This window comes from Trichechus manatus, unplaced genomic scaffold, assembly GCF_000243295.1.
Source record: "Trichechus manatus latirostris isolate Lorelei unplaced genomic scaffold, TriManLat1.0 scaffold00262, whole genome shotgun sequence".
Classification (NCBI taxonomy): Eukaryota; Metazoa; Chordata; class Mammalia; order Sirenia; family Trichechidae; genus Trichechus; species Trichechus manatus.
In genome coordinates, this window is record NW_004444198.1 from 316,364 (window position 1) to 341,713 (window position 25,350).

The 25,350-nt window shown below is 41.3% G+C and overlaps 2 protein-coding genes across 7 annotated transcripts in view; one reads left to right on the plus strand and one right to left on the minus strand.

Annotated features, from left to right (window-relative positions):
- RNMT (RNA guanine-7 methyltransferase) overlaps positions 1–6,871 on the minus strand; it is a 43,868-nt gene extending 36,997 nt beyond the window's left edge. Inside the window, exons 1-3 of one of the 6 annotated variants that reach the window (XM_023724822.1) lie at positions 6,820–6,871; positions 3,289–3,740; positions 1,791–1,926 (exon numbers count right to left, since the gene is read on the minus strand). In XM_023724822.1, coding sequence (XP_023580590.1) covers positions 1,791–1,926; positions 3,289–3,699 — 547 coding nt within the window. In that variant the 5' untranslated portion in view covers positions 3,700–3,740; positions 6,820–6,871. Of the gene's footprint in view, positions 1–1,790; positions 1,927–3,288; positions 3,741–4,293; positions 4,483–4,563; positions 4,837–5,433; positions 6,783–6,819 lie in introns of those variants that run through there. The other 5 variants (XM_023724823.1, XM_023724821.1, XM_023724820.1 and 2 more) reach the window with 5 other exon arrangements.
- A 126-nt stretch (positions 6,872–6,997) lies between these two features.
- The window catches only part of FAM210A (family with sequence similarity 210 member A), a 65,398-nt gene continuing 47,045 nt past the window's right edge, over positions 6,998–25,350 (plus strand). Inside the window, exon 1 of the mRNA XM_004389859.2 lies at positions 6,998–7,174. The gene's annotated coding sequence lies outside the window, so the exon portion shown is untranslated. The remainder of the gene's footprint in view (positions 7,175–25,350) is intronic.

A 25,350-nucleotide genomic window follows, 5' to 3' on the forward strand; every position in this document is an offset into this window, starting at 1 on the left:
AAAAAAAAAAAAAAAAAAAAAACAACAACAAAATATAAAGCCTCAGCAAACACAAAATCAACAACAATAAAAAAGATGAAAAGAAAATACAGAAAGAAAAGCGAATCAGCACAGAAAATTAAGTGGAACAAAGAAACTGTGAACAAAAGAAAAAAAAAAACACATCAAAATGACAGCACTAAACTCATACCTATTAATAATTATGCTGAATGTAAATACACTAAGTGCACTAATAAAGAGACAGAGGGGCAGACGGGATACAAAAACACAATCCGTCTTATGCTGCCTACAAGAGACACACCTGAAAGACAGAAACAAACTAAAACTCAAAGGATGGAAAAAAACACCAAGCAAACAACACTCAAAAAATAGCAGGAGTGGCAATATTAATCTCTAACAGACTTTAAAGTAAAATCCACAACAAAGGATATGGAAGGACAAAGGGTCCTTAGCAGGAGGATGTAACTATAATAAATACTTACGCACCCAACGACAGGGCTCCAAAATACATTACACAAACTCCAACAGCACTGAAAAGAGAGATAGACAGCTCCACAATAGCAGCACTGTTTACAACACCAAAAAGATGGAAACAACCTAGGTGCCCATCAACGGACGAATGGATAAACAAATTATGGTATATTTACACAATAGAATACTACACAACAATAAAGAACAACGATGAAGCTGTAAAACATCTTATAATACGGAGGAAGCTGGAGGTCATTACGCTGAGAGAATTTACTCACAGAAAGACAAATATTGTATAAAGCCACTATTGTAGGAACTCAAGAAAAGGTTTAAATACAGAAGAAAACATTCTTTGATGGTTATGAGCGTGGGGAGGGAGGGTGACGGTTATTCGCTAACTAGATAGTAGGTAAGAATTATCTTAGGTGAAGGGAAAGACAGCACACACTATAGGAGAAGTCAGCACAACTGGACTAAAGCAAAGCTAAGACATTTCCTGAATACAATCCAACACTTTGAGGGGCAGAGTAGCAGGGGTAGGTGTCTGGGGACCATGCTTTCAGGGGATATCTAGGTCAACTGGCATAACAAAGCTTATTAAGAAAATGTCCTGCATCCTACTTTGGTGAGTGGCGTCTGGGGTCTTAACAGCTTGCAAGCAGCCATCTAAGATGTATCAATTGTTCCCAACCACCTGGAGTAAAGGAGAATGAAGAACACCAAAGACACAAGGAAAGTATTAGCCCATGAGACAGAAAGGGCCACATAAACCAAAGACTTCATCAGCCTGAGACCAGAAGAACTCGATGGCGCCTGGCTACCACCAGTGACTGCCCTGACAGGGAACACAGCAGAAAGTCCTGGATGGAGCAGGAGAAAGATGGGGTGCAGAACTCAAATTCTAGTAAGAAGACCAGACTTAATGGTCTAAGACTGGAGGAACCCCGAAAAGCATGTCCTCTTGATTCTCTATCAGCCCAGAACTAAAATAATTTCTGAGGCCAACTCTTCAGACAGGGATTTGACTGGACTGTGGGTCATAAAGTGATACTCATGAGGAGTATGCCTCTTAGCTAAAGTAGATACAAGAGACTAAATGGGCAGTTTCTGTCAGGAGGTAAGATGGGAAGGCAGAGAAGGTTAGGAGCTGGTTGAATGGACATAGGGAACCAGAGTGGAAAGGAGGAGTGTGCTGTCAGAGTATGGGGAGAGTAATTAGAGTCACGTTAACAACATACGTATAAATTTTTATATGGGAAGAAATTTAAAAAATAATAAAAATTTCTAATTCTAAACCAAAAAGTAAAAAAAAATCATACCAATGAGAACACTTTTCATCCAATTATTAAAGTTTCTTAGGTAAAAAATACGGCTTTGGCTACGCTTCTCCAAACCAACTTCCTGAAGTTCATTGTAGTGGGCAGCCACTGCTGAGCTGTGTCCTTCTTCCAGTCTCTGAAAATAAGAGAACAGAACAAAAATAAGGATCAGAATATTGCAAAAATAAGCCTAAAGGAGCATCTAGCCTATATAAGGATAAAATACTACAGAAATCAGTAAAATTCAATAAGTAATGGCATTAACCACAGAAATCGTGCTAATTACGATCAGAAGTTGTTTCCCATTTCCTAGTTTTAAAAACATCTTGATTTTCATCTTCATCTTTCATCTGTATAATTTCAGTGTCAATGTCTTAATAAAACCACTACTCATCCAGAGTTCTAGTTTATTCAATTCAATAAATGACAATCAGTGGATGGACTTCCTACAAGAGAATAACAATAATCATAGCTATAATTATTTTTACTATAATTAAGTTGTTGTGAAGATTAAGTGAGATAATGTATGTAAATGAATTAGAACTTAATAGGCTTTGTTCAATGTCAACGTTTTTTTATTATTATTTGCTGTAAATCTAATACAAGTGTTTTCAACCTGTTCTCCCTGAGGCCCTAGGTATTCTGTAAAAATGCCCTGGACGAAAAGGGCTTCAGCGCCCTCTCCTGCCCCCTTTCAACCAAAGTGCCTCATCTTTTACCTATTCTACACATCAGGTTTGAGTGTAAGGTTTTCACTTGAAAAAAGGGTTCTGTAGCTAGCAAAAGTTTGAAAAATAATGTTAGTTCCTCTGCTACAGGGACTCACACTCCATCAATGACAAGCGTCTGGCTTATCTGCCACTTTCCTCTTCAGGGTAATGACAGAATTTTACTCATTCATCAGAGTACTCTTTCTCTCCAATTACAAATTCTGTCTCAGATTCCTTTGCTATATGTAAATTACTTGCTTATCCCTTGCTCTATAACAACCCTGCTAAATACCAGGCTTTTGCATCCACTTAGCTAAAACTGTATGCAAAATATATCAATCGGAGTTAGAAACATAGTTCTTTAAGCAATTACATTAATAAATGCAAAGCTGGGTGTGATTTTGAAATTTGACACCTTATGTAATGATCTCAACCAATTCAGACACAAAAAGAGATGAACATCTAATAAAAAAGGTAAAAGACTAAATCATCTGGACCTTATACGCTTGTTGTTTTTAAAACACTAAGAAAAAAGAAAACTATAAAAGCTAACTTTCAAGTTTCTAGTTCAACAAACATTCTGAAATAATATAAAATTAACTCATTAGCAGAGGAAGTTTCACCTTAATAAAACAATCAAGAGTTAAAAATCTACTCTGTCTTAACACCATATCCTATTAAAAAAAAGAACATTCTCAAATTATTAAGATATTAAAAAAAATTATTCTACATACGTCCCACATTTCAACTTGACTTGTTACATTATAAATAAAATACATTCAACATACTTTTCGTTTTTCTGAAACATCCTCAAGTTCTATTTTTCTCTTTTGCTGAGAGCCATCTCTGGTGGAAGATCCATTTGTTGGAACATCATCAGCTTCTATTTTTCTTTTCTTTGAAGTGCTACCATCATCTCCAGACCCTTTCTTCTCTGGGAAAATTTCAGCATCAAGTGTTCTTTTTTTATCTTCCCCACAACTAGAACTTTCCTTTATAAGATCATCTTCAAACTCCATTCTTCTCTTTTTTGGTGTGCCTACTCGCTCACAGATAGGAGCGTTTTCAGAAGGCCCAGACCCAGAAGCTGTTGTGTTTTCATTAATACTGAATGAAGACTCTGTTTCAGAATTTACTAATGGCTGTGTCTCTTCAAAAGAGATCTTTCCATATTCCTCTGCTTTTGCAGAATTTTCCATTTTTGATTACTTGGATGGTGGTAAAATTTCATAAACCAACACTGGAATGACAAAAATTTGATATTATTTGCAAACAATAATGCTAACACTTTAAAACAATTTTAACTAGAGACTAGTCATTTAATTTCAGTGATCAACTAAGAGTTTTAAAAAGTCATATAGTGGCAAGAACATTGAAAAAAGGTTACATATATGATGTACGAATTTCTGAATATGCCAGTAAAACAGTACTAATTATAATAACCAAACATACCTATAACCTTATCCATAAGTCACTACTGGCACTAAAACCGGCAAATGATGTTTTTGGTTAGTTCCATTTCTATCCTGTCCCTTAAATTACAGCCTCTGTACCCAAATTGTATGCTGAGGTGCCCTGGGGCACTACAACAAATTCATTTGGCACAGCATTGTGATATGTGACATCTGGCAAATATCACAGAAACTACTAGCTTCAAGTAGATCAGTTTTAACTGTGTAGATTGCACTGTATTCCTTTTAATGACATCATAACTTTGTGAAGCTGGGATTTTGGGGCTACTACAAGAAAATCAATGTGAAACAGGAAATGAGGGTAGTGGTATGGCATCTAACCTGATTTCAAGGCTTGAGCAGTTGTACAGTGCCCAGCAGGTGCACACATCCCCTTAGTAAGCAAATGCAGCTGTTTAAGAAATACAAATATTATTTTTTATTTCAATTTATGTGTATTTTTTAAAAAACCAGCTGCAAAGTCGTTAGGACATAAATACTTATAAAATTCTTTGGGCTGAACTACTTAATAAACTGTTAGGTTATTTTTTTTTTTGGCCTAAAAAAAAGGAGATACTAAGGAAATCACGAACAGAAAGTTTGGGAACTTACAGCAAGGACTTCTGAAAACCTTACTTCATAATCGGCATCCAAATTAAGTACAAAGTGAAGTGAATGGAATTATCTTTGGACAAGAAGTTTTAAGATTCAGCTCTGCAGCTTAATGACCATTAAGTTTCTTTCTAATTTTCTTCATGTAATATGGAAAAACCCCTTGCTAAGGAGTCAATTCTGACTCACAGTGACCCTATAAGACAGAGTAGAACTGCCCAGTAGGGTTTCCAAGGCTGTAGTCTATACAGAAGCAGACTGCCACATCTTTCTCCAGCAGAGCAGCTGGTGAGTTTGAACCACTGATCTTTCAGTTAGCAGCCAAGCACTTAACTAGGGCTCCTCGTAAAATGGGAAACCAAAAACCAAATCCACTGCTGTCAAGTCGATTCCAACTCACAGCTACCACATAGGATTTCCAAGGCTATAAATCTCCAAGGAAGTGGACTGTCATATCTTTCTCCCCTGGAGGCACTGGTGCTTTCGAACCGCTGACCTTTTGGTTAACAATCGCTTTGACTACTGCGTCACCAGGGCTCCTATCTGTAAAACGCGAAGGGGTGGGGAATAACTATTGAACAGGAATTGTTATAGTGCTTCATTTTTATTCATTTAACAAATTTACTCAACTCCCGCCACAGAGGAATTCAATGAAGCACTGTGTGAATTATGCATTCAAGAAGTTTACACCCTATGTACCACTATTAAAACATTAGACTATATTATTCAAACTAAATGGAAAAGACAGCAAAAGTCAAAGGATTAGTGAGATTCACCAAATTCAGATTAAATGTACACAACCTGAAAGATACCAAAAAAGGAATGAAAGTCTTTTGAGTTAAGAAAAACAATTTAAAGAAATGAACTTACTTAAGGGAATGAGGAAAAATAAGTCACTACGTCTTGAGTTAGGGAAGGGTTTCAAAGGAAATTGGGTGGCACAAAAGGTTAAGTGCTCCAATACTAGCTGAAAGGTTGGCAGTTCAAACCTACTCAGGGGCAGCTCAGAAGACAGGCCTGGTGATATGTTTCTGAAAGATCCTGACAATCCTATGGAGCACTGTTTTACTCTGACACACAGAGGGTCACCATGAGTCGGAATCCACTCAATAGCAACTAATAAAAACAACCCACCGTTTGAGATAACAAAAAATTCAGTTACCAAAATATGGAGTTGAATCAGAGGAAAAAAGCAAAAAAATCCCAAAAAATATTTTGCAGAACTACTTAACATGATTATCTAGTACAACTGACCATCAAATTATCAAATCCCTATCTTCACTTCTGCCATTTAATTCCTAATACAAATATACAGACAGGTTTTAAATTCAAATAAAGCCATCTGATAAACCTTTTTTGGCTGAAATTGTATTACCTAGAATTAGTATTGAGATTTAAGTGTGAACTGTACTTATATAAGCAACTCTATTTCCACAGATAAGATATCACAAACAGATAACTGATTAGGTCAGAATAAATGAGACAGCATTCCAAACAACCGCAGAAATGGATATTTCCAACCGAGTGTCAAAGTACAATAATGAACAAACTCCACACGGGAAGAGAGTTGTCCCTCAGAACTTTCGAGGAGGGAGCTCAGAGTAAACAGAGTCAACTGACTGGATATGCTATAAATCTCCAAACAGGCGTTTACAGCACGCTTTCCTTCGAGGTAAACCACATCTCTCGGTCATTTCAGTTTCTCAGTGAATGTCTGAGCAGGGTACCACGCTGCCAGGCTTAAGCTCAAGTAGGAGGTCTACCCAGGATCTGACAGCTTGACGGAGTCAACGCAGGGAGCTCAAGAGCATGCAGTAAAGAAGGGAATTCTTCAGCAAAGAGCATCCCCTTCCATCATTTGCGCGGCCTAGCACTCTTTACTTAACCTCTTGCTCAGGTTTCGGATCCGCCGCTCAAGAGAAACACTTTTTCGAATACAACACTCCCTTTCCTTCGGAGAGAACCAGCCTAATAAGTCTCTTTCAAATCTTGTTAGTATAAAATAGGAAGAGGAGGCGCGGCCCTGGGTGCTCCCTCAGTCTTGAGCAGCAGCTGCGCCTGTCGGCCCCCACGAATAGTGTTCGCTTTGCTTTCGGCTGAGGGCACAATAAGCCCCTCGAGACAGGTACTTGAGGCACAGGGCTAACGCCAAGCGAGCCCAGGGCAGGAGTTGAGTGCCCTTCTAACTCCGCTACGGTGGCGGAGGGCCTAAGACGAGGAGAAAACAAGGGCCGGAGCTCCAGCCGCCACACTCACCAGGACGAGCATCCACAATTCTATTTCCGGAAACTGCGAACTCGCGCGCGGGGTCCTTGTGACGTCATTTCTGGAGCGCTACTGGTCACGTGCCTCGGCTCTGGGCCGAGAGCGGAATTTCCCGCTGCCTCCGCGCAAGACTACGAGGCCCAGCGTGCCACGCGCTCGTCGTGGGGGCGTGGCTACGGAGTTGGGTGGTGGTGGGCTACCACCCGTGGCGCCCGGGATCTCGGTACCTAACCCGGTTCGCCAGGTCCCGGCCCGGAGGCGCAAAGGTTAGCGCTGAGGAGGGACACTCTTGCGGCATCCGAGGAGCTGTCGCCCGGCCTGCGCGGCGGTGCCGCCGTCCGTGGAGGTAGCCTAGGCCCACACCTCAGGGGTACCGGGTGGTGAGGAGGGCGCTGGCCACCGCGCAACGGGGGCGGAGGGTGGTGTTGGGGTGGGGGAGGGGATCGGGAGAGAGCCTGCGGAGAACGATCACGGGCCTGTTTTTCAGCCTGCTGCTCCGTAATGCTTTGCCCTGTGGTCTTTCCCTCCTCCCAGCTGAGGAAAGGGCCTGGGCCCTCGGTTAGGGACTGGCAGGTCATTCCCCGCTGCCTTATTTGGGAAGCCAGGGAGGCCATTATCGTGACAAACTACGGAGGAACGGGTATATATCGTTTCTTGTGAAACGCCTAAAAACATATTACTCTGTGTTGGGTAGGCTTTGGTGTGGGGTGGTTGCGGGAGGACAAAACACTTTCTTTGTCCATCCTCTCAGGTTTCCGCTGGAGAGTCAAAGACACCTTTACTAAAACTTAAAGCTCCGTATTTAAGGGCTTTCAACCCGGTATTAGGGTCAAAACTGTCGGTGTGATTTAAGACAGGTTGTTATTGTGTGTACATATTAATGTTGTACCCCCTTACCTTCCCGCTTTGAGTGTAAAAACCTGATCAGATTTACAATCCATCTTGAACTACTTTTAATCAGAATTGATCCCTTTAAAAGCGGCTTTGAAAATGCTTTATTAACCCGCCTTTTTGTCAGTAAGCCAAAACCGGTGTCCGCTCAGTCTATTCCGACTCATAGCGATCCTATAGGACAGGGTAGAACTGCCGCATAGGGTTTCCAAGGAGTGGCTGCTGGGTTCGAACTGCTGACTTTTTGGTTAGTCGCCATAGTTCCTAACAACTGCGCCACCAGCTTTGCCTTGGGGAGGGCCCCTGATGGCACAGTGGTTAAGCTTTTGGCTGCTAACCAAAAGGTCGGCAGTGTGAATCCACAGCCACTCCTTGGAAACGCTATGGGGCAGTTCTGCTGTATCCTATAGGGTCGCTATGAGTCGGAATTGACTCGGTGGCAACTTTTTTTTTTCTGCTTTGGGGAAGGCAACATTTGCAGTATGTACTTTCCAATCTAGTCACTTCTAAATTGTGGACGTTAACGCTTTGAGATTGGCTCAGACTTTAAACTAAGAATGAGGACTGTTTTTAACAAGTAAATGAACCATCAATTTCAAATGACTGCACTTGTGTTTTTTATTATATGCAGTGAGCTAGATGGAGAATTAATTTCAGGTCATGAACAACTTCGAAGGTATAGGTCCTAAAGATTGAATGTACTATTTACATATGCAGGCATTAGAACTAGGCAATTATGTAGCTCGTATTTGCTAATTCTGACGCTAAAGTTACTTGATTTTTAGAGAAAATAAGTCTAATTTTGATGTACTTTTTTTTCCTTTATGTTCAGGAAACTCCAAGATGGATTGATGTTTTGAATGGAATAGATAGACATCAACTTTGGTAGTTTTTATAAATTTTGCTGGAAATAATGTAAATTTAGTGGAAAAGAGGAAGAACTTTTGAAAGTAGTAGTAATGGAGGGAATAAATGGGCCATATAAAATGTCTAAAGCTACCATGGATTTGTTTCCACTCATTATTGCCTAAGTAATCGCCAGCTTTTTAGATATAATAATAATAATAGCATTAGGTAGTGTCTGAGTGGAGCTCTGGTGGCGTAGTGGTTAAGAATTCGGTTGCTAATGAAAAAAGGTTGGCAATTTGAATCCATCAGCCACTCCTTGGAAACCCTATGGGGCAGTGCTGCTCTGTCCTGTAGGGTTGCTATGAATGAATTGACACGGTGGCAATGGGTTTGGTTTTTTTATTTTAGTACTTTAGTGCCTTTTATGTGTCAAGTAATTCAATGAGGTAATCGCTTTCGTTATTTTTGTTTTACAGATGAGAATTAAGTAATTCGTACAAGGTAATGCAGCTAGTAAGTAGTGGATTTAGGAAGTGGGCCCAGGCAGCCTGGCTCTAGAGACAGGGCTCTGTGCTAATAAGGAGCTGGGGCCTGCCGGATGCCAGACCAAGAACTGGCAGTTGCCTGGCAGTGTGACTTTCAGAACATGTTTTGGTCCTTCATAACGCTTAAATATGCTCAGAGAAAATAGCAGGGGAAGGATGTTATGTCTGCTAGGACGTGAGCTCCACCAAGGCAGGATCATCGTTCAGTGTTTTATCCCAGGTGCCTTGAACTGTGCTTAGCACATGGTAAGTGCTCATTGAACTAATAGATCTCCAAGAAAGGTTTTAAAAAAAGAAAATCCATGTTTTTTTGTTTGTTTTTTAGGATATACTGGATTTATTTCAATTCATTTATAAGAATTTTCAGTGCCTTTTTTTGTTTGTGTGTGCATGTGTGTGCACGGACATGTGCGCTTTACGTGAAAGTTTACAAGCAAATTAGTTTCTCATTCAAAAATTTATACACAAGTTGTTTCATGACATCGGTTGCAATCCCTGCAGTGTATCGGCACTCTCCCCCTTTCCACCTCAGGTTCCCGGTGTCCATTTCTCCAGTTTTCCTGTCCCTTCCTGCCTTTTTGTCTTTGCTTTTGGGCAGGTGTTGCCCATTTGGTCTCATGTACTTGATTGATTTAAGAAGCATATTCCTCGTGTGTTGTTTCTTTCATGTTGTTGTTGTTAGGTGCCCTCAAGTCAGTTCTGACTCATAGCAGCCCTGTGCACCACAGAACAAAACACTGCCCGGTTCTGTGCCACACTCACAATCGTTGTTATGCTTGAGCCCATTGTTGCAGCCAGTGTGTCAGTCCATCTTGTTGAGGGTCTTCCTCTTTTTCGATAACCCTGTACTTTACGAAGCATGATGTCCTTCTCCAGGAACTGATCCCTCCTGACAACATGTCCAAAGTATGTAAGACGTAGTCTTGCGATCGTTTCTTCTAAGGAGCATTCTGGTTGTACTTCTTCAAAGACAGATTTGTTTGTTCTTTTGGCAGTCCATGGTATATTCAATATTCTTCTCCAACGCCACAGTTCAAAGATGTCAGTTCTTCGGTCTTTCTTATTTATTGTCCAGCTTTTGCATGCATATGAGGCAGTTGAAAATACCATGGCTTGGTCAGGTGCACCTTAGCCTTCAAGGTGACATCTTTGCTTTTCAACACTTTAAAGAGGTCTTTTGCAGCAGATTTGCCCAATGCAATGCGTCTTTTGATTTCTTGACTGCTGCTTCCATGGGTGTTGATTTTGGATCCAAGTAAAATGATTAATAACTTCAATCTTTTCTCCATTTATCATGATGTTGCTTATTGGTCCAGTTGTGAGGATTTTTGTTTTCTTTATGTTGAGGTGTAATCCATACTGAAGGCTGTGGTCTTTGAGCTTCACCAGTAAGTGCTTCAAGTCCTCTTCACTTTCAGCAAGCAAGGTTGTGTCATCTGCATATTGCAGGTTGTTAATGAGTCTTCCTCCACTCCTGATGCCCTTTTCTCCTTCATATAGTCCAGCTTCTCGGATTATTTGCTCAGCATACAGGTTGAATAGGTATGGTGAAAGGATGCAACCCTGATGTGCACCTTTCCTGACTTTAAACCATGCAGTATGCCCTTGTTCTGTCTGAACAGCTGCCTCTTGATCTGTGTACAGGTTCCTCATAGCACAATTAAGTGTCTGGAATTCGCATTCTTTGCAGTGTTATCCATAATTTGTTATGATCCACACAATTGAATGCCTTTGCATAGTCAATAAAACACAGGTCAACATCTTTCTGGTATTCTTTGCTTTCAGACAGGATCCATCTGACATCAGCAATGATATCCCTGGTTCCACATCCTCTTCTAAATCTGGTGTGAATTTCTGGCAGTTCCTTGTTGATGTACTGCTGCAGCCGCTTTTGAATGATCTTCAGCAAAATTTTACTTGTTTGTGATGTTAATGAGATTGTTTGATAATTTCCACATTCGGTTGGATCACTTTTCTTGGGAATAGGCATAAATATGGATCTCTTCCAGTCGGTTGGCCAGGTAGCTGTCTTCCAAATTTTTGGCACAGACAAGTGAGCACTTCAGCACTGCATCCATTTGTTGAAACATCTCAGTTGATAGTCCGTCTATTCCTGGAGTCTTGTTTTTCACCAATGCTTTCGCTGCAGCTTGGACTTTTTTCTTCACTACCATCGTTTCCTGATCGTATGCTACCTCTTGAAATGGTTGAACATAAACCAATTCTTTTTGGTATAATGACTCTGTGTATTCCTTCCATCTTCTTTTTATGCTTCCTGCATCATTTAATATTTTCCCCATAGAATCCTTCATTTATGCAACTCGAGACTTGAATTTTTTCTTCGATTCTTTCAGCTTGAGAAATGCTGAGTGTGTTCTTCCCTTTTGGTTTTCTATCTCCAGCTCTTTGCACATGTCATTATAATACTTTACTTTGTCTTCTTGAGCCACCCTTTGAAATCTTCTGTTCAGCTCTTTTACTTCATCATTTCTTCCGGTTGCTCTAGGTACTTCACGTTCCAGAGCAAGTTCCAGAGTCTCTTCTGATACCCATTTTGGTCTTTTCTTTTCTTTCCTGTCTTTTTATAGGCCAGTCTTATTTTTGGCTGAATGGTGGACTTCAGAACTGGCTTCAGTTCTGAATTATCAGGGTGTTTGGGGGCCGTAGTCTTGGGAGTTTTTCTAGGCTCTGTCAGACCAATAAGTCTGATCTTTTTTTGCGAATTTGAATTTTTTTCTACATTTTTCTCCCACTCTATCTGGGACCCTCTCTTGTAATCCCTGTCAGAGTGGTCAGTGGTGGTAGCCAGGCATCATCTAGTTCTTCTGGGCTAAGGCTGGTGGAGGCTCTGGTTCATGTGGTCCATTAGTCCTTTGTACTAATATTTTCTTTGTGTCTTTGGTTTTCTTCATTTTCTTTTGCTCGAGACAGGATGGGATCAATAGATGTATCTTAGATGACTGCTCGCAAGCTTTTAAAACCCCAGATGCTACTCACCAAAGTCGGATATAGAACATTTTCTTCATGAACTATGTTATGCCAGTGGACCTAGATGTCCCCCAAGACTATGGTCGCTAGACCTCAGCCCCGGTAACTTGGTCCCTCAAGGTGTTTGGATGTGTCTAAGAAGCTTCTGTGACTTTGCCTTAGTCAAGTTGTGCTAACTTACCCTGTGTTGTGTGTTGTCTTTCCCTTCACCAAAGTTAACGCGTGTCTACTATCTAGTTAGTGATATCCGCTCCCCAACCCTTCCTTTCTTCATAACCATCAAAGATTGTTTATTCTGTGTGTAAATCTTTCCTTGGGTTTTTGTAATAGTAGTTTCATACAATGTTTGTCCTTTTGTGGTTGACTTACCTCAGTTAGCATAATGTTCTCCAGATTCATCCATGTTGTATCATGTTTCCTGAATTCATCATTGTTCTTTATCGTTACATAGTATTGCGTTGTATGTATGTACCACAATTTGTTTATCCATTGTTTTGTTGATGGGCACTTAGGTTGTTTCCATGTTTTAGCTATTGTGAATAATGCTGCAGTGAACATGGATGTGCATACGTCTGTTCCATGTGACAGCTCATTTCTCTAGGATATATTCCTAGGAGTGGGTTTGTTGGATCATATATTTCTGTTTCTAGCTTTTTAAAGCAGCGCCATATCGTTTCCCATAGTGGTTGTAGCATTTTACATTCCCAGCAACAATATTTGAGAGTTTCAGTCTCCCTACAATCTTGCTAGCATTTATTGTTTTCTGAATTTTTGATTAGTGCCATTCTTGCAGAGGTGAAATGATATCTCATCATGGTTTTGATTGGCATCCTTCTAATGGCTAATGATCTCAAGCATCTTTTCATGTATTTCTTGGCTCCCTGAGTGTCCTCTTTTGTGAAGTATCTGTTAGTGTCATTTGCTCATTTTGGGATTGGGTTACTTGTCTTTATATTGTTGAGTTGTTGAAGTTTCCTGTATTTTTTGGAGATTAAACCTTTATCAGATATGTTGTTGCCAAAGTTTTTTTTCCAGTCTGTAGTTTCTCTTTTTACTCTCTTGGAAAAGTCTGTTGATGAGTGTAAGTATTTAATTTTTAGGAGGTTCCAGTAATCTAGTTTATCTTCTGAAGTTTGTACATTTTTAGTTAGGCTTGATATTCTCTTTATGCCGTGAATTAGGGTCCCAAGCACTGCTCCTATGTTTTCTTTCATGAACGTTATAGTTTTAGGTTTTATATTTAGGTCTTTGATCCATTTTGAGTTAGTTTTTGTGTTTGGGGTGAGATATAGATCCTGTTTCATTTTTCTGCAAACGAATATCAAGTTTTGCCAACACCATTTGTTGAAGAGGCTATCTGTCTTAGGCTAGGTTCTCTAGAGAAGCAAAACCAATAAAATGTATAAATATATATATATAGAGAGAGGTTTATGTTAAGGAAATGGCTCTTGTAGTTGGAGCAGCTGGAATGTCCCCAAGCCTGTGGGTCAGGCAGGAGGCTTCTGATTCATCCATAGCCGCAGGGGCTGGCGAACCCAAGATCAGCAGGTCAGAGAGCAGGCCTCTTGCTCATAGGCTCTGAAGATTGACGAATTCCATGATAGGCAGGTAAGCTGCTAGCTTAAGTCCCAAGACCTGGAGGTCAGATGTACAGGAGCCAGCTGCAGGATCCAGAGTGAGCAGAATCCCACAAACCTTGCCAGAGAGTCCACTTAAATTGGTTGCAGGCCACACCCCCAAGGAAACTCCCTGTCAGTTGATTGGCTACTCATAGCAGATCCTATCATGGAAGTGATCGCATTATATCAAATCTCATCATGGAAGTGTCACATCATCATAAAACTACATTATAACTGCGAAACCACTAAGAATCATTGCCCAGCCAAGTTGACGCACAGCCTTAAATATCACACTTTCTTCCCCATTTAATGGTCTTTGACCCTTTTTCGAAGATCAAGTATCCATAGGTAGATGGATTTATTTCTGGGTTCTCAGTTCTGTTCTATTGGTATGTGTCTGTCGGTATACCAGTACCAGGATGTTTAGATTACTGTAGCTGTATAGTGGGTTCTGAGATCGGATAATGTGAGGCCTCCTACTTTGTTCTTCTTTTTTAGTGATGTTTTACTTATCTGGGGCACTTTCCTTTCCATATGTCTTAGTCATCTAGTGCTGCTGTAACAGAAATACCACAAGTGGATGGTTTTAACAAAGAGAAGTTTATTTCCTTACAGTAAAGTAGGCTAAAAGTCCAAATTCAGAGTGTCAGCTTCAGGGGAAGGCATTCTCTCTCTCGGCCTTCTCATCAGTGTTCCCCTGGACTAGGAGCTTCTCGGCACAGGAAACCTGGTCCAAAGGATGCGCTCTGCTCCCAGCACTGCTTTCTTGATGGTATGAGGTCTCCTACTCTCTGCTTACTTCCCTTTCCTTTTATGTCTTGAGAGAGAAAAGGTGATGCAACCCACACCCCAGGGAAATTCCCTTTACACTGGGTAAAGGTGGTGTTACAATCCCACTGTAATCCTCTTTAACATAAAATTGCAGTCACAAAATGGAGGCCAACCACACAACTCTGGGAATCATGGCCCAGTCAAATTGATACACACATTTTTGGGGGGACATAATTCAAACCATGATACCATATGAAGTTGGTAATTAGTTTTTCCATCTTGTTAAAGAATGTTGTTGGAATTTAGATAGGGTTTGCAATCTATCTATAGATTGCTTTGGGTAGTATTGACGTCTTCACTATGTTAAGTCTTCTTGTCCATGTTGGAGCTGTTTTGACTGTTGTGCCCACTGCTCACCTACCCACCCATGCTACCCTCCTGGTGTGTATTCTCCTGACAAAGTGGAAGAAAATGAAGTGGTTACATATGCGTTTCCTGGTAAGACTAAAGGTGAGCACCAGATTCTGTAGATGCCCTGTGTCTTTTTAAGTCATTATTTCTCAAAGGGAAAACACTCTGCTCAGAGGTGTAATTTTAAAGCGTGGTTTCTGTTATATAGTGGAAGTTCATATTTTGAAGCGTAAGACTTGTTTTTAAAATGTGGGTACATTGAGAGCTTTCTAAGAACCACGTGTTCTGTGGAGACACGAAAGAGGTGGTGTATGGGTGGTGTGTTCCTCCTAAGCAGTCCAGTCATCAAAGGTCCATGCTAAGAGTTTACTGTCTTTTTGAAACAAATAAAATACTCGTTTAAGAGGTTTTTCCTACAGCAGAAAGTAAGATTTGATTGAAAAGCCTAGCTTTTGGAAATCTGAAAAATCATTTATTCTGAACTTTGTCTCCTTAGAAAAATGACTTGTATATTACAGCAGTTAAGAGCACAGACAGCATGTTTTCAAATCCTGGTTTTACTTGCTAGCCATGTGATCCTTGGGTATGTGACTGTGTTTTAATTTCCTCATGGGGTTGTTTTATAGAATAAATGATATAGTAATACATGGTGCTTAACACCGTACCTGCCTTGCAGCTAATCTTTCATTTTTAGCTTTTCTTATAACAACTATAACTGCTGTTATGTGAAATCAGATAGTGTTGTTTGTATCTTTTAATGCAACTCCAGAATTTTATGTCTAGATATAGTTGAAAAAACTGATTTTCATGAGTTCATATAAACTAAAAGAGAAGTTTATTAACGTTTTAAACATACTTTCAGGTCCGGGTTTCCTCCTCTCAAACAATATTTCACTTTAAATAAGACTTCCAGGAGTTAGCTGGGTGTAGCTGGATCCCGAGGGTAGAGGACCATCTTCCAGGCTGGGAACATAAATGTGAAGGCTGAAGATTTGAAACTGTTGGGTTCTATATGCCTGAAAAGTAGAGGGTTTATGGGAGTTGAAAAGTGTTTTGTTTGTAATACTAAGTAGCTTATACTGTCTTTTGAGTAGGAGAGAAGTGTTGGGATCCATTTCACTTGGAAGTCTATGTTGGCCTTCTGGCACAGTTCATAATAATAGGAAGGAAAACAGAGTTCATGGGCACAAGTGTGGGTAGGTTGGTAGGTATGGTGGTGAAAACTTGTAGGAATTCTGATTGCATCTCTTTTTCACAGTTGAAAAGGAAGCAAGGTGTCAGTAGACAGTGAGAGCAAGAAGGAGGTATTGGGTCTTTGAGAAGAGATAAGATGTGAAATAGTCAGTATAGTGGGAAAGTGACCGGGCTAGGCAAGTCAGTAGATAGGAATTTAACGTGAGATCAGTCAGCATGGTGTATGTTCTTAGTCAGTCCATGTACAGGTTTAAAATGGCAGGTTGGATTTGACAGAGTTGGAATTTAACCAAACTAGTATGATGAAGATAGCAGGAAGGGAGTTGTGGGTGTATGTAAGAGTAATTACAATGATACCGTTGTAGTTGTTAGCTGTCATTGAGACAGCCCCTGACTCGTGGCAACTACATGCACAATGGACTGAAATGCTGCCCAGTCCTGCGCCGTCCCCACGTTTGATTACAGATTGGATCGTTGTGATCTGTAGTGTTTTCATTGACTGTTTTTCAGAAGTAGATCATCAGGCCTTTCTATTTAGTTCATCTCAGTCTGGAATCTGCAATGAAACCTGTTCAACATCATAGCAACATGCAGGCCTCCACTGACAAATGAGTGTTGGCTGCATATCAGGTGCATTGGCTGGGAACTGAACCCAGGTCTCCCTCATGGAAGGCAAGAATTCTACCACTGAGCCACCACCAATGCTTCATAATTATAATGATGGACCACTAAATCTAATCTGAGTGAGGAGGAAAGTGAGGTCATAAGGTAAGTAAGAGGCAGTGAAAAGGTATAAGGATTAATATCCCAGTACGGATGGAGTTCGGATACCAGAAGAGGTGAGGTAGAGATATAGGAGGTGGTGGTCACAGAGATAATGTTTAAAATAGAATCATGAAAAAGGTGCGGTTATTGATAATAACAGGGTAAAGAGTTGAACTGTGAGAGTAGGGTGGCTGAGATGGGGTGTAGGGCAGGATCATTGAAGGAGAAGAGGTCATGAAACTGAGAAGCCAGGATATTTGGGGAAAGAAATGAAATTTCCAAATGTAGTTCATTCAGGTAACCGGTTTTTTTTCCCCCCAAATAATTGTTGTCAACCTGAACTATAAAGCTAGAGCAGTATTAATAACTTGCAGCTTTTAGCAGAGCACCTTTTCTGATTTAAACAATTGTCTCACTGCGTATTCTACCTAAGTCTTTTTCTTGAGCTGTCAAACACTTTTTCTTACTGACATGCTGATGCATTGGCCCCTTCCAATTTTCATACACATTGATCAGCCTTACTCTGCACTATCGAAAGGATGGGTAGAATATCCTTTTTTTTTCCTTCAGTTTGTAATTTAAAATGTATCTTCATCTTACTCACCTCTGTGTCTTGCTGTTTAGGTGAAATTTTGATAGTGTCTTAGGCTGGGTTCTCTAGACAAGCAAAACGAGAGAGAGACTTATATTAAGGAAATGGCTCACATGGTTGTAGAGGCTGGAACGTCCCCAAGTCTGTGGGACAGGCTGGAGACTTCTAATTCACCGTAGCTGCAGGGGCTGGCAAACCCAAGATCAGCAGGTCAGACAGCAGGGCTCTGCCTCACAGGCTGTGAAGACCAACGAATCCCAAGATCAGCAGGCAAGACAGCAAGTAAGTTGCTAGCTGAGAACCCAAGAACCGGAGGTTGGATGAACAGGAGCCAGCTGCAGGATCCGGAGTGAGCAAAATCCCACAAGCCTTGCCAGAAAGTCAACCTATGTTGGATGCAGGCCACACCCCCAAGGAAACTCCTTTTCAGCTGATAGGCTACTCACATCAGACCCCGTCACGGAGGTGATCACATTGTATCAGATCTTATCATGGAGGTGATCACATCATTATATGATTGCCAAACTACATCATAACTGCCAAACCAGTGAGACTCATGGCCCAGCCAAGTTGACACACAACCCTAATGATCACGGTCCACCCCTTGTCAACTTGGCACTTGTGTACATTTCCTTAAACCATTCCTAATGTCTGAATAAAGACAATTATGAACTCATACTTGTGCCTAACATGATACACTTAATATATACACGATGGAAAACTCACTACCCTGTTTATGTCTCATATTTTATAAGCGAAGAAAAGAAAGTACTTGATGCACACATTACACGAGGAAGTACTCATAACAATTACAGTCCTTGAGTCTGTAACAGGTCACATGATTGTAACTTGTATTTAGAACTACCTTCTTCCACCAACCATTCCATATTCCCTTTGCCTTCAGCAAGCACCTCAGCTGGTTGTGGTTCTTTGCCCGGTGGGCTGACCCAAACCTTCCTTCCTGAAAGGTCTGGGCCATTGTAGTCATGTTGGAATTGGGTTGCTGTAGTTTTCCATTGACTTTAATCGCAAGGCATGGTAGTACTAAGAACACCCTAAGGGATCTTCTGAATTCCAGACATACTCTTTTTTAACTCCAATGTTATTTTGATCCAATTTCTTCCTGGTAATCAGATTCAGTCACACCAGCCAATATGGTAACTCCCTTCTCTGCCTTTTGATCCAGAGGCATGAGGAACCCAAAATGGCCAGGTGGCATTCTTAACTTCAGGTTCAGTGGAGTCATTGACGTGTCTGCAGGTGGGAGCATTCTTTCCTTTTGAACTGAGAGCTCTAGTTCTGCAGAGCATAAGGTTGCAGGGACAGAAAGCAAAAATTTTGTAAGTGGATTACTATGGGTAATAGTGAGTGGTGTTGCTCCCATTTCCACCACTTGATTCCTGGATCCATGAATCCTGGCTATGGGAGAAACAGCACCATATATAGGACACTGATTTAGAGTATATACAGCCATCTGGAGAACATTGCCCCAGCCCTGCAAGGTATTGCCACCTAGCCGGTGCCATAATTGTACCTATACAAGGCCTTTCCATCATTCTGTCAAGCCAGCTGCTTCAGGATGATGGGGAACATGGTAAGACCAGTGAATTCCATGAGCATGGGCCCATCACCCCACTTCATTTGCTGTGAAGTGAGTCCCTTGATCCGAGGTGATGCTTTGTGGGATACCATGACGGTGGATAAGGCATTCTGAAAGTCCACAGATGATAGTCTTGGAGGAAGCATTTTGTGAAAGGAAGAGAAATCAAGAGTAAGTGTCTATTCCAGTAAGAAGAAAACACTGCCCTTTCCACGATGGAAGCAGTCCAACATAATAAACCTGCCACCAAATTGCTGGCTGATCACTTCGAAGAATGGTGCCATATCGGGGACTCAGTGTTGGTCTCTGCTGCTAGTAGCTTGGGTGCTCAGCTGTGGCCGTAGCCAAGTCAGCCTTTATGAGTGGAAGTCCGTGTTGCTGGGCCCATGCATAATCTCCATCCCTGCCACCATGACCACTTTGTTCATGAGCCCATTGGGCAGTGACAGGAGTGACTGGGGAAAGAGGATGACTGGTTTCCACAAAACATATTATAGCCATATGATTGTTAAAATCCTCCTCGGCCGAGGTCACCCTTTGGTGAGCATTCACATGAGACACAAATATATTTCTTTGGCCACTCAGAGATCTATCCACCTACTTTTTCCCCATGCTTCCTTGTCTCCAGTTTTCCAAACATATTCCTTCCATTCAGCCAAACCATTGGCCACAGCCCATGAATCAGTATACAGTTGCACATCTGGCCAGTTCTCCAAGCAAAGTGAACAGCCAGATGTACTGGTTGAAGTTCTGCCCATTGGAAGGATTACTCTTCATCACTGTTCTTAATAGGGATCCCAGAAAAAGGGCCTTAGTGCTGCCGCTGTCCACTTTCTAGTGGTGCCTGTGTAACACGCAGAACCATCTGTAAACCAGGCACGAGTTTTCTCTTCTTCAGTCACCTGATTATAAGGAACTCCCCCATGAGGCTATAGGTGCAGACTGGGAAAATGGAAGGTAGTGTGACAGGAGTGGAGACTATGGGCATTTCGGCCACTCCCTCATGCAGCTTACTTGTCCTTCAGGTACTGCTCAGCCCGATCTCGTATATACCACTTCTGTTTAATGATGGAGTGCTGCTGTGCACGTCCAACTTTTAATGACTCTGGGTCAGACAACACCCAGTTCATGATGGGCAGCTCAGGCCACATGGTGACTTGATGGTCCACAGTTAAGCATTCAGTCTCTACTAAGACCCAGTAACAAGCCAAAAGCTGTTTCTCAAAAGTAGAGTAGTTATCTGCAGAGGATGGCTGGGCTTTGCCCCAAAGTTCTAAGGGTCTGCGCTGTGATTCACAAGTAGGAGCCTGCCAAAAACTTCAGACAGCATCTCTATCTGCCACTGACACTTCAAGCACCATTGGGTCAGCCAGATCGAGTGGCCCAAGTGGCAGAGCTGCTTGTACGGCAGCCTAAACTTGTTGCAGAGGCTTATCTTGGTCTGTGCCCCACTCAAAATTAGCAGCTTTTCAAGTCACTTGATAAATAGACCAGAATTATTGTTAGGTGCCTTCAAGTCAGTTCCTACTCATAGCAATCCTTTGTACAACAGAAGGAAACACTGCTCAGCCCTGCTCCATCCTCATAGTCATTGCTATGTTTGAGCCCATTCTTGCAGCCAGTGTGTCAATCAGTCCATCTTTTGGAGGGTCTTCCTCTTTCGCTGACCCTCTGTTTTACCAAGCACAATGGCCCTCTCCAGGGGCTGGTCCCTCCTGATAACACATCCAGAGTATGTGAGACAAAGTCTCGCCATCATTGCTTCTAATGAGCATTCTGGCAATACTTTTTCTGTGACAGGTTTGTTCATTCTTCTGGAAGTCCATGGTATATTCAGCATTCTTCGCCAACACTATAATTCAAAGACATCAATTTTTCTTCGATCTTCCTTATTCATTGTCCAGCTTTCACATGCATACAAGTCGATTGAAAACACTGTGCTTTGGTCAGGCGTTTCTTAGTTCTCAAAGTGACATCTTTGCTTTATAGCACTTTAAAGAGATCTTTTGCAGCAAACTTGCTTAATGCAATAGGTCTTTTTATTTCTGGACTGCTGCTTCCGTGGGTGGTGTTGTGGATACAAGTAAAATGAAATCCTTGACAACTTCGATTTTTTCTCTGTTGCTTATTTGTCGAGTTCTGAGAATTGTTTATCTTTTGGTATAATCCATATTGAAGGCTGTGGTCTTTGATCTTCATCAGTAAGTGCTTCAAGTCCTCTTCACTTTTCAGCATCGCAGGTTGTTAATGAGTCTTCCTTCAATCCTGATGCCCTTTTCTTTTTCATACAGTGCAGCTTAGGTTATTTGCTCAGCATACAGATTAAGTATGGTGAAAGGATACAACCCCGAGACACACCTTTCCTGACTTTAAATCACACAGTGTCTCCTTGTTCTGTTTGAACTACTTCTTGGTTTGTTCACAGGTTCCTCATGAGCACAATTAAGTGTTGTGGACTTCCCATTCTTTGAAATGTTATTAATGATTTGTTGTCATTCACACATGCGAATGCCTTTGCATAGTCGATAAAACACAGGTAAAAATCTTTCTGGTATTCTCTGCTTTCAGCCGTGATCCATGTGACATCAGTAATGATATCCTTTGTTGCTCGTCTTCTGATGAATTCTGCTTGAATTTTTGGCAGCTTCCTGTCGATGTACTTCTATAACCGCTTTTGAATGATCTTCAGCAAAAATTTGCTTGTGTGTGATATTAATGATATTGTTCGGTAATTTCTGCATTCTGTAGAATTATCTTTCTTCGGAATGGCCACAAATATAGATCTCTTCCAATCGTTTGGCCAGGTAGCCATCATCCAAATTTCTTGGCAGAGTCGAGTGAGCATTTCCAGCACTGCATCCGTTTGTTGAAACATCTCAATTAGTGTTCCATCAGTTCCTGGAGCCTTCTTTTGCACCAATGCCTTCAGTGCAGATTGGACCTCTTCCTTCAGTACCACCAGTTCCTGATCATATGCTGCCTTCTGAAATGGTTGTACATCAACCAATTCTTTTTGTACAGTGACTGTGTATTCCTTCCATCTTTGGATGCTTCCTGTGTTGTTTAATATTTTCCTGGTAGAAGCCTTCAGTGTTGCAACTCGAGGATTGAATTTTCTCTTCAGTTCTTTGAGCTTGAGAAATGCCGAACATGTTCTTCCCTTTTGGTTTTCTTACTCCAGGTGTTTGCAAATTTCTTTATAAGACTTTACTTTGTCTTCTCAAGCTGCTCTTTGAAATCTTGTTAGTTCTTTCACTTCATCAGTTCTTCCTTTTGCCTTAGCTACTCAGCGTTCAAGAGCAAGTTTCAGAGTCTGTTCTGACATCCATTTTGGCCTTTTCTTTTTTGTCTTTTTAATGACCTCTTGCTTTCTTCATATATGATGTCCTTCATGTCATTCCACAACTTATCTGGTCTTCTGTCATTAGTGTTCACTGCGTCAAATCTATTCTTGAGATGGTCTCAAAATTCAGGTGGGATATACTCAAGGTTGTACTTTGGCTCTTGTGTACTGGTTCTAATTTTCTCCAGCTTCAGCTTGAGCTTGCATATGAGCAGTTGATGGTCTGTTCCACATTTGGCCCCTGGCCTCATTCTAACTGGTGGTATTGAGCTTTTCTATTGTGTTTCCACCGATGTAGTCAGTTTGATTCCTGTATATTCCATTTGGTGAGACCCATGTATATAGGCTCTGTTATATTGTTGAAAACAGGTAGTTGCAATGAAGAATTCATTGGTCTTAATTCTATTATGCAATCTTCGGCATCATTTCTGTCATCAAGGCTGTGTTTTACAAACTACCAATCCTTTGTTTCCAATTTTTGCATTACGGTCTGCAGTTATTATCATTGCATCTTGATTGCATGTTTGATCAATTTCAGACAGAAGTTGGTACACCCAAAATCCAAAGAGGACCACTATGTGTTGTGCCTTCTTTTTAGTTGTGGAAGGGGCTAATTGCAATAACTTATCCTTGACTTTAGAAGGAATTTCTCGACTTTCCCCATACCGCTAAACCCTAGAAATTTCACTGAGTTGGAAGGCACCTGAAATTTTGTTAGATTTTCTCACCTAGCACGCAAATGTTTTACCAATAAGTCCATAATCATCGACACTTCTGCTTTAGTAGGTCCATTCAGCATGATATCATCAATGTAATGGACCAGTGTGGCATCTTGTGGAGTGGAAAGGCAATCAAGTTTCCTGCAGACTAAATTATGATATAGGACTGGGGAGTTGATATAGCCCTGAGGTAGGACACTGAAGGTATGTTGTTGGCCTTGCCAGCTGAAGACAAACTGCTTCTGGTTATCCTTCAAAACAAGTATGGGAAAAAAAGGCATTAGCCAGATCAGCGGGCATGCCAAGTACCAGGAGATGTATTAATTAGGTCAAGCAGTGAAACTACTTCTGGAACAGCAGCTGAAATTGGAGTCACCACCTGGTTAAATTTTCAGTAATCCACTGTCATTCTCCAAGATCCATCTGTTTTTTTCACAAGCCAAATAGGTGAGTTGAATGAGAATGTGAGAATCACCACTCCTGCATCCTTCAAGTCCTTGATGGTGGCAGTAGTTGCCACAATCCCTCCAGGAATGCCATATTGCTTTTGGTTTACTATTTTCCTAGGTAGGGGCAGTTCTAATGGCTTCCACTTGACTTTTCCTACTATAATAGCTCTTACTGCATTTATCAGGGATCCAGTGTGGGGGTTCTGCCTGTTGCTGAGTATATCTATTCCAATTATGCATTCCGGAACTGGGGAGATCGCTACAGGATGGGTTCGGGGACCCAATTGGCCTTTCTGTGACACAGACATGAGCTGAGACGCTCAATAATCTGACCTCCATATGCCCCCACTCTGACTGATGGGCCACAGTAATGTTTTGGGTCTCCTGGAATTAGTGTCATTTTAGAGCCAATATCCAGTAATCCGGGAAAAGTCTGATTAATTCCTTTTCCCCAGTGAACAGTCACTCTTGTAAAAGGTCGTTGATCCCTTTGGGGAAGGCTGGGAGAAAGTTTAACAGTATAAATTTTTTAGCAGTGTAGTGAGGCACCTGGCCTCCCCTTCATTGAAGGGGTTGTGGGTCTTTAAATTCACTTAAGTCTGGGAATTGATTGAGGGGTTGTGACTCTGTATTCTGTTGGTGAAGTTAGGTTGTTCTTTACCTAGAATTCATTCACTTGTACATATCTAGTAAATACTTAGTACATTTCCTATCTGTTTCACTCCTAGGGACGCCATGACTAAGTAGCCAAAACCACAAGTCCATACTAGTCAGACTATTCTGATTACTGCTTTGACTCTGCTGTCCCTTACGGTAACGACACCCACCTTTTCTTTGTCTTTTGGGTGCCACCACTTGGCCCCTACCTCCACAGGGTCCAGTTGGCCCCATTGTAATTAAGTGTCTTAATTTGGTTAGGACAGTTCCCATGCTCAAATCTGACTTACATAAAATAGAAATCATAGCATTCTTCAAGGATTCTGGGGCTTCCTTCACGAATTTGTTCCTCACTGTTGTGGTTAAAGGTGTATCCTCTGGGTACTCCGTGTGTGGGTCTGTGGGTCTAACCTGATAAATCCCCTCTACCATGCCAGTTTCCCTATGCCTTTGAATACTGTCTTCTACCGCATACCAACACAGGTCTGGTACTTCAGCTTGATTTAGTGTAGGCCACTGTGTAATGCATGCTTCAGTGACCCAACCAAATCTATTAGATCCTTTCCTAAACTCTCGGGCTGAAACGTTGAATAAAGAATCTGTGCTTAGTGGGCCCATATCAGTAAGCTTAGATTGATCCAACTTTATGTTCTTGCATCATTATCCCACACCCTTAATAGCCATTCCCACACATATTTCCCAGGTTTCTGTTTGTACATATTAGAAAAGTCAAGCAATTCTTTTGTAGCGTAGTGTACTTTCTCCTGGGTCACACTTTGTACTTCACTTTTAAGGCTTGCTGGGACTTAAGTCTAGTTATTGGTCTAGAAGCCAATGTAGGTGTTGGGGAAGAGTTTTGAGAAAGTGTAGCATTGTTTTATAAAGCATCTGCCTTAGGCGATGCTTTAGGCAATGATTTAGACAAAGGTTGGGTTAATCTGATGAGGTGAGTGTAGAGGGGCTAATGGTTTACTGGGGAATGTGGCTTAGCAGACGAAGATGGAGTGATCTCTTCAGATGAGAGTGAGAGGGCTGGTTCTGTTGGAAGGAGTGATTCAACGGAATTTAGGGGCTCATTGTCCCCAGCTTCCTGTATGTTTTAGTTATCTAGTGCTGCTATAACAAACAC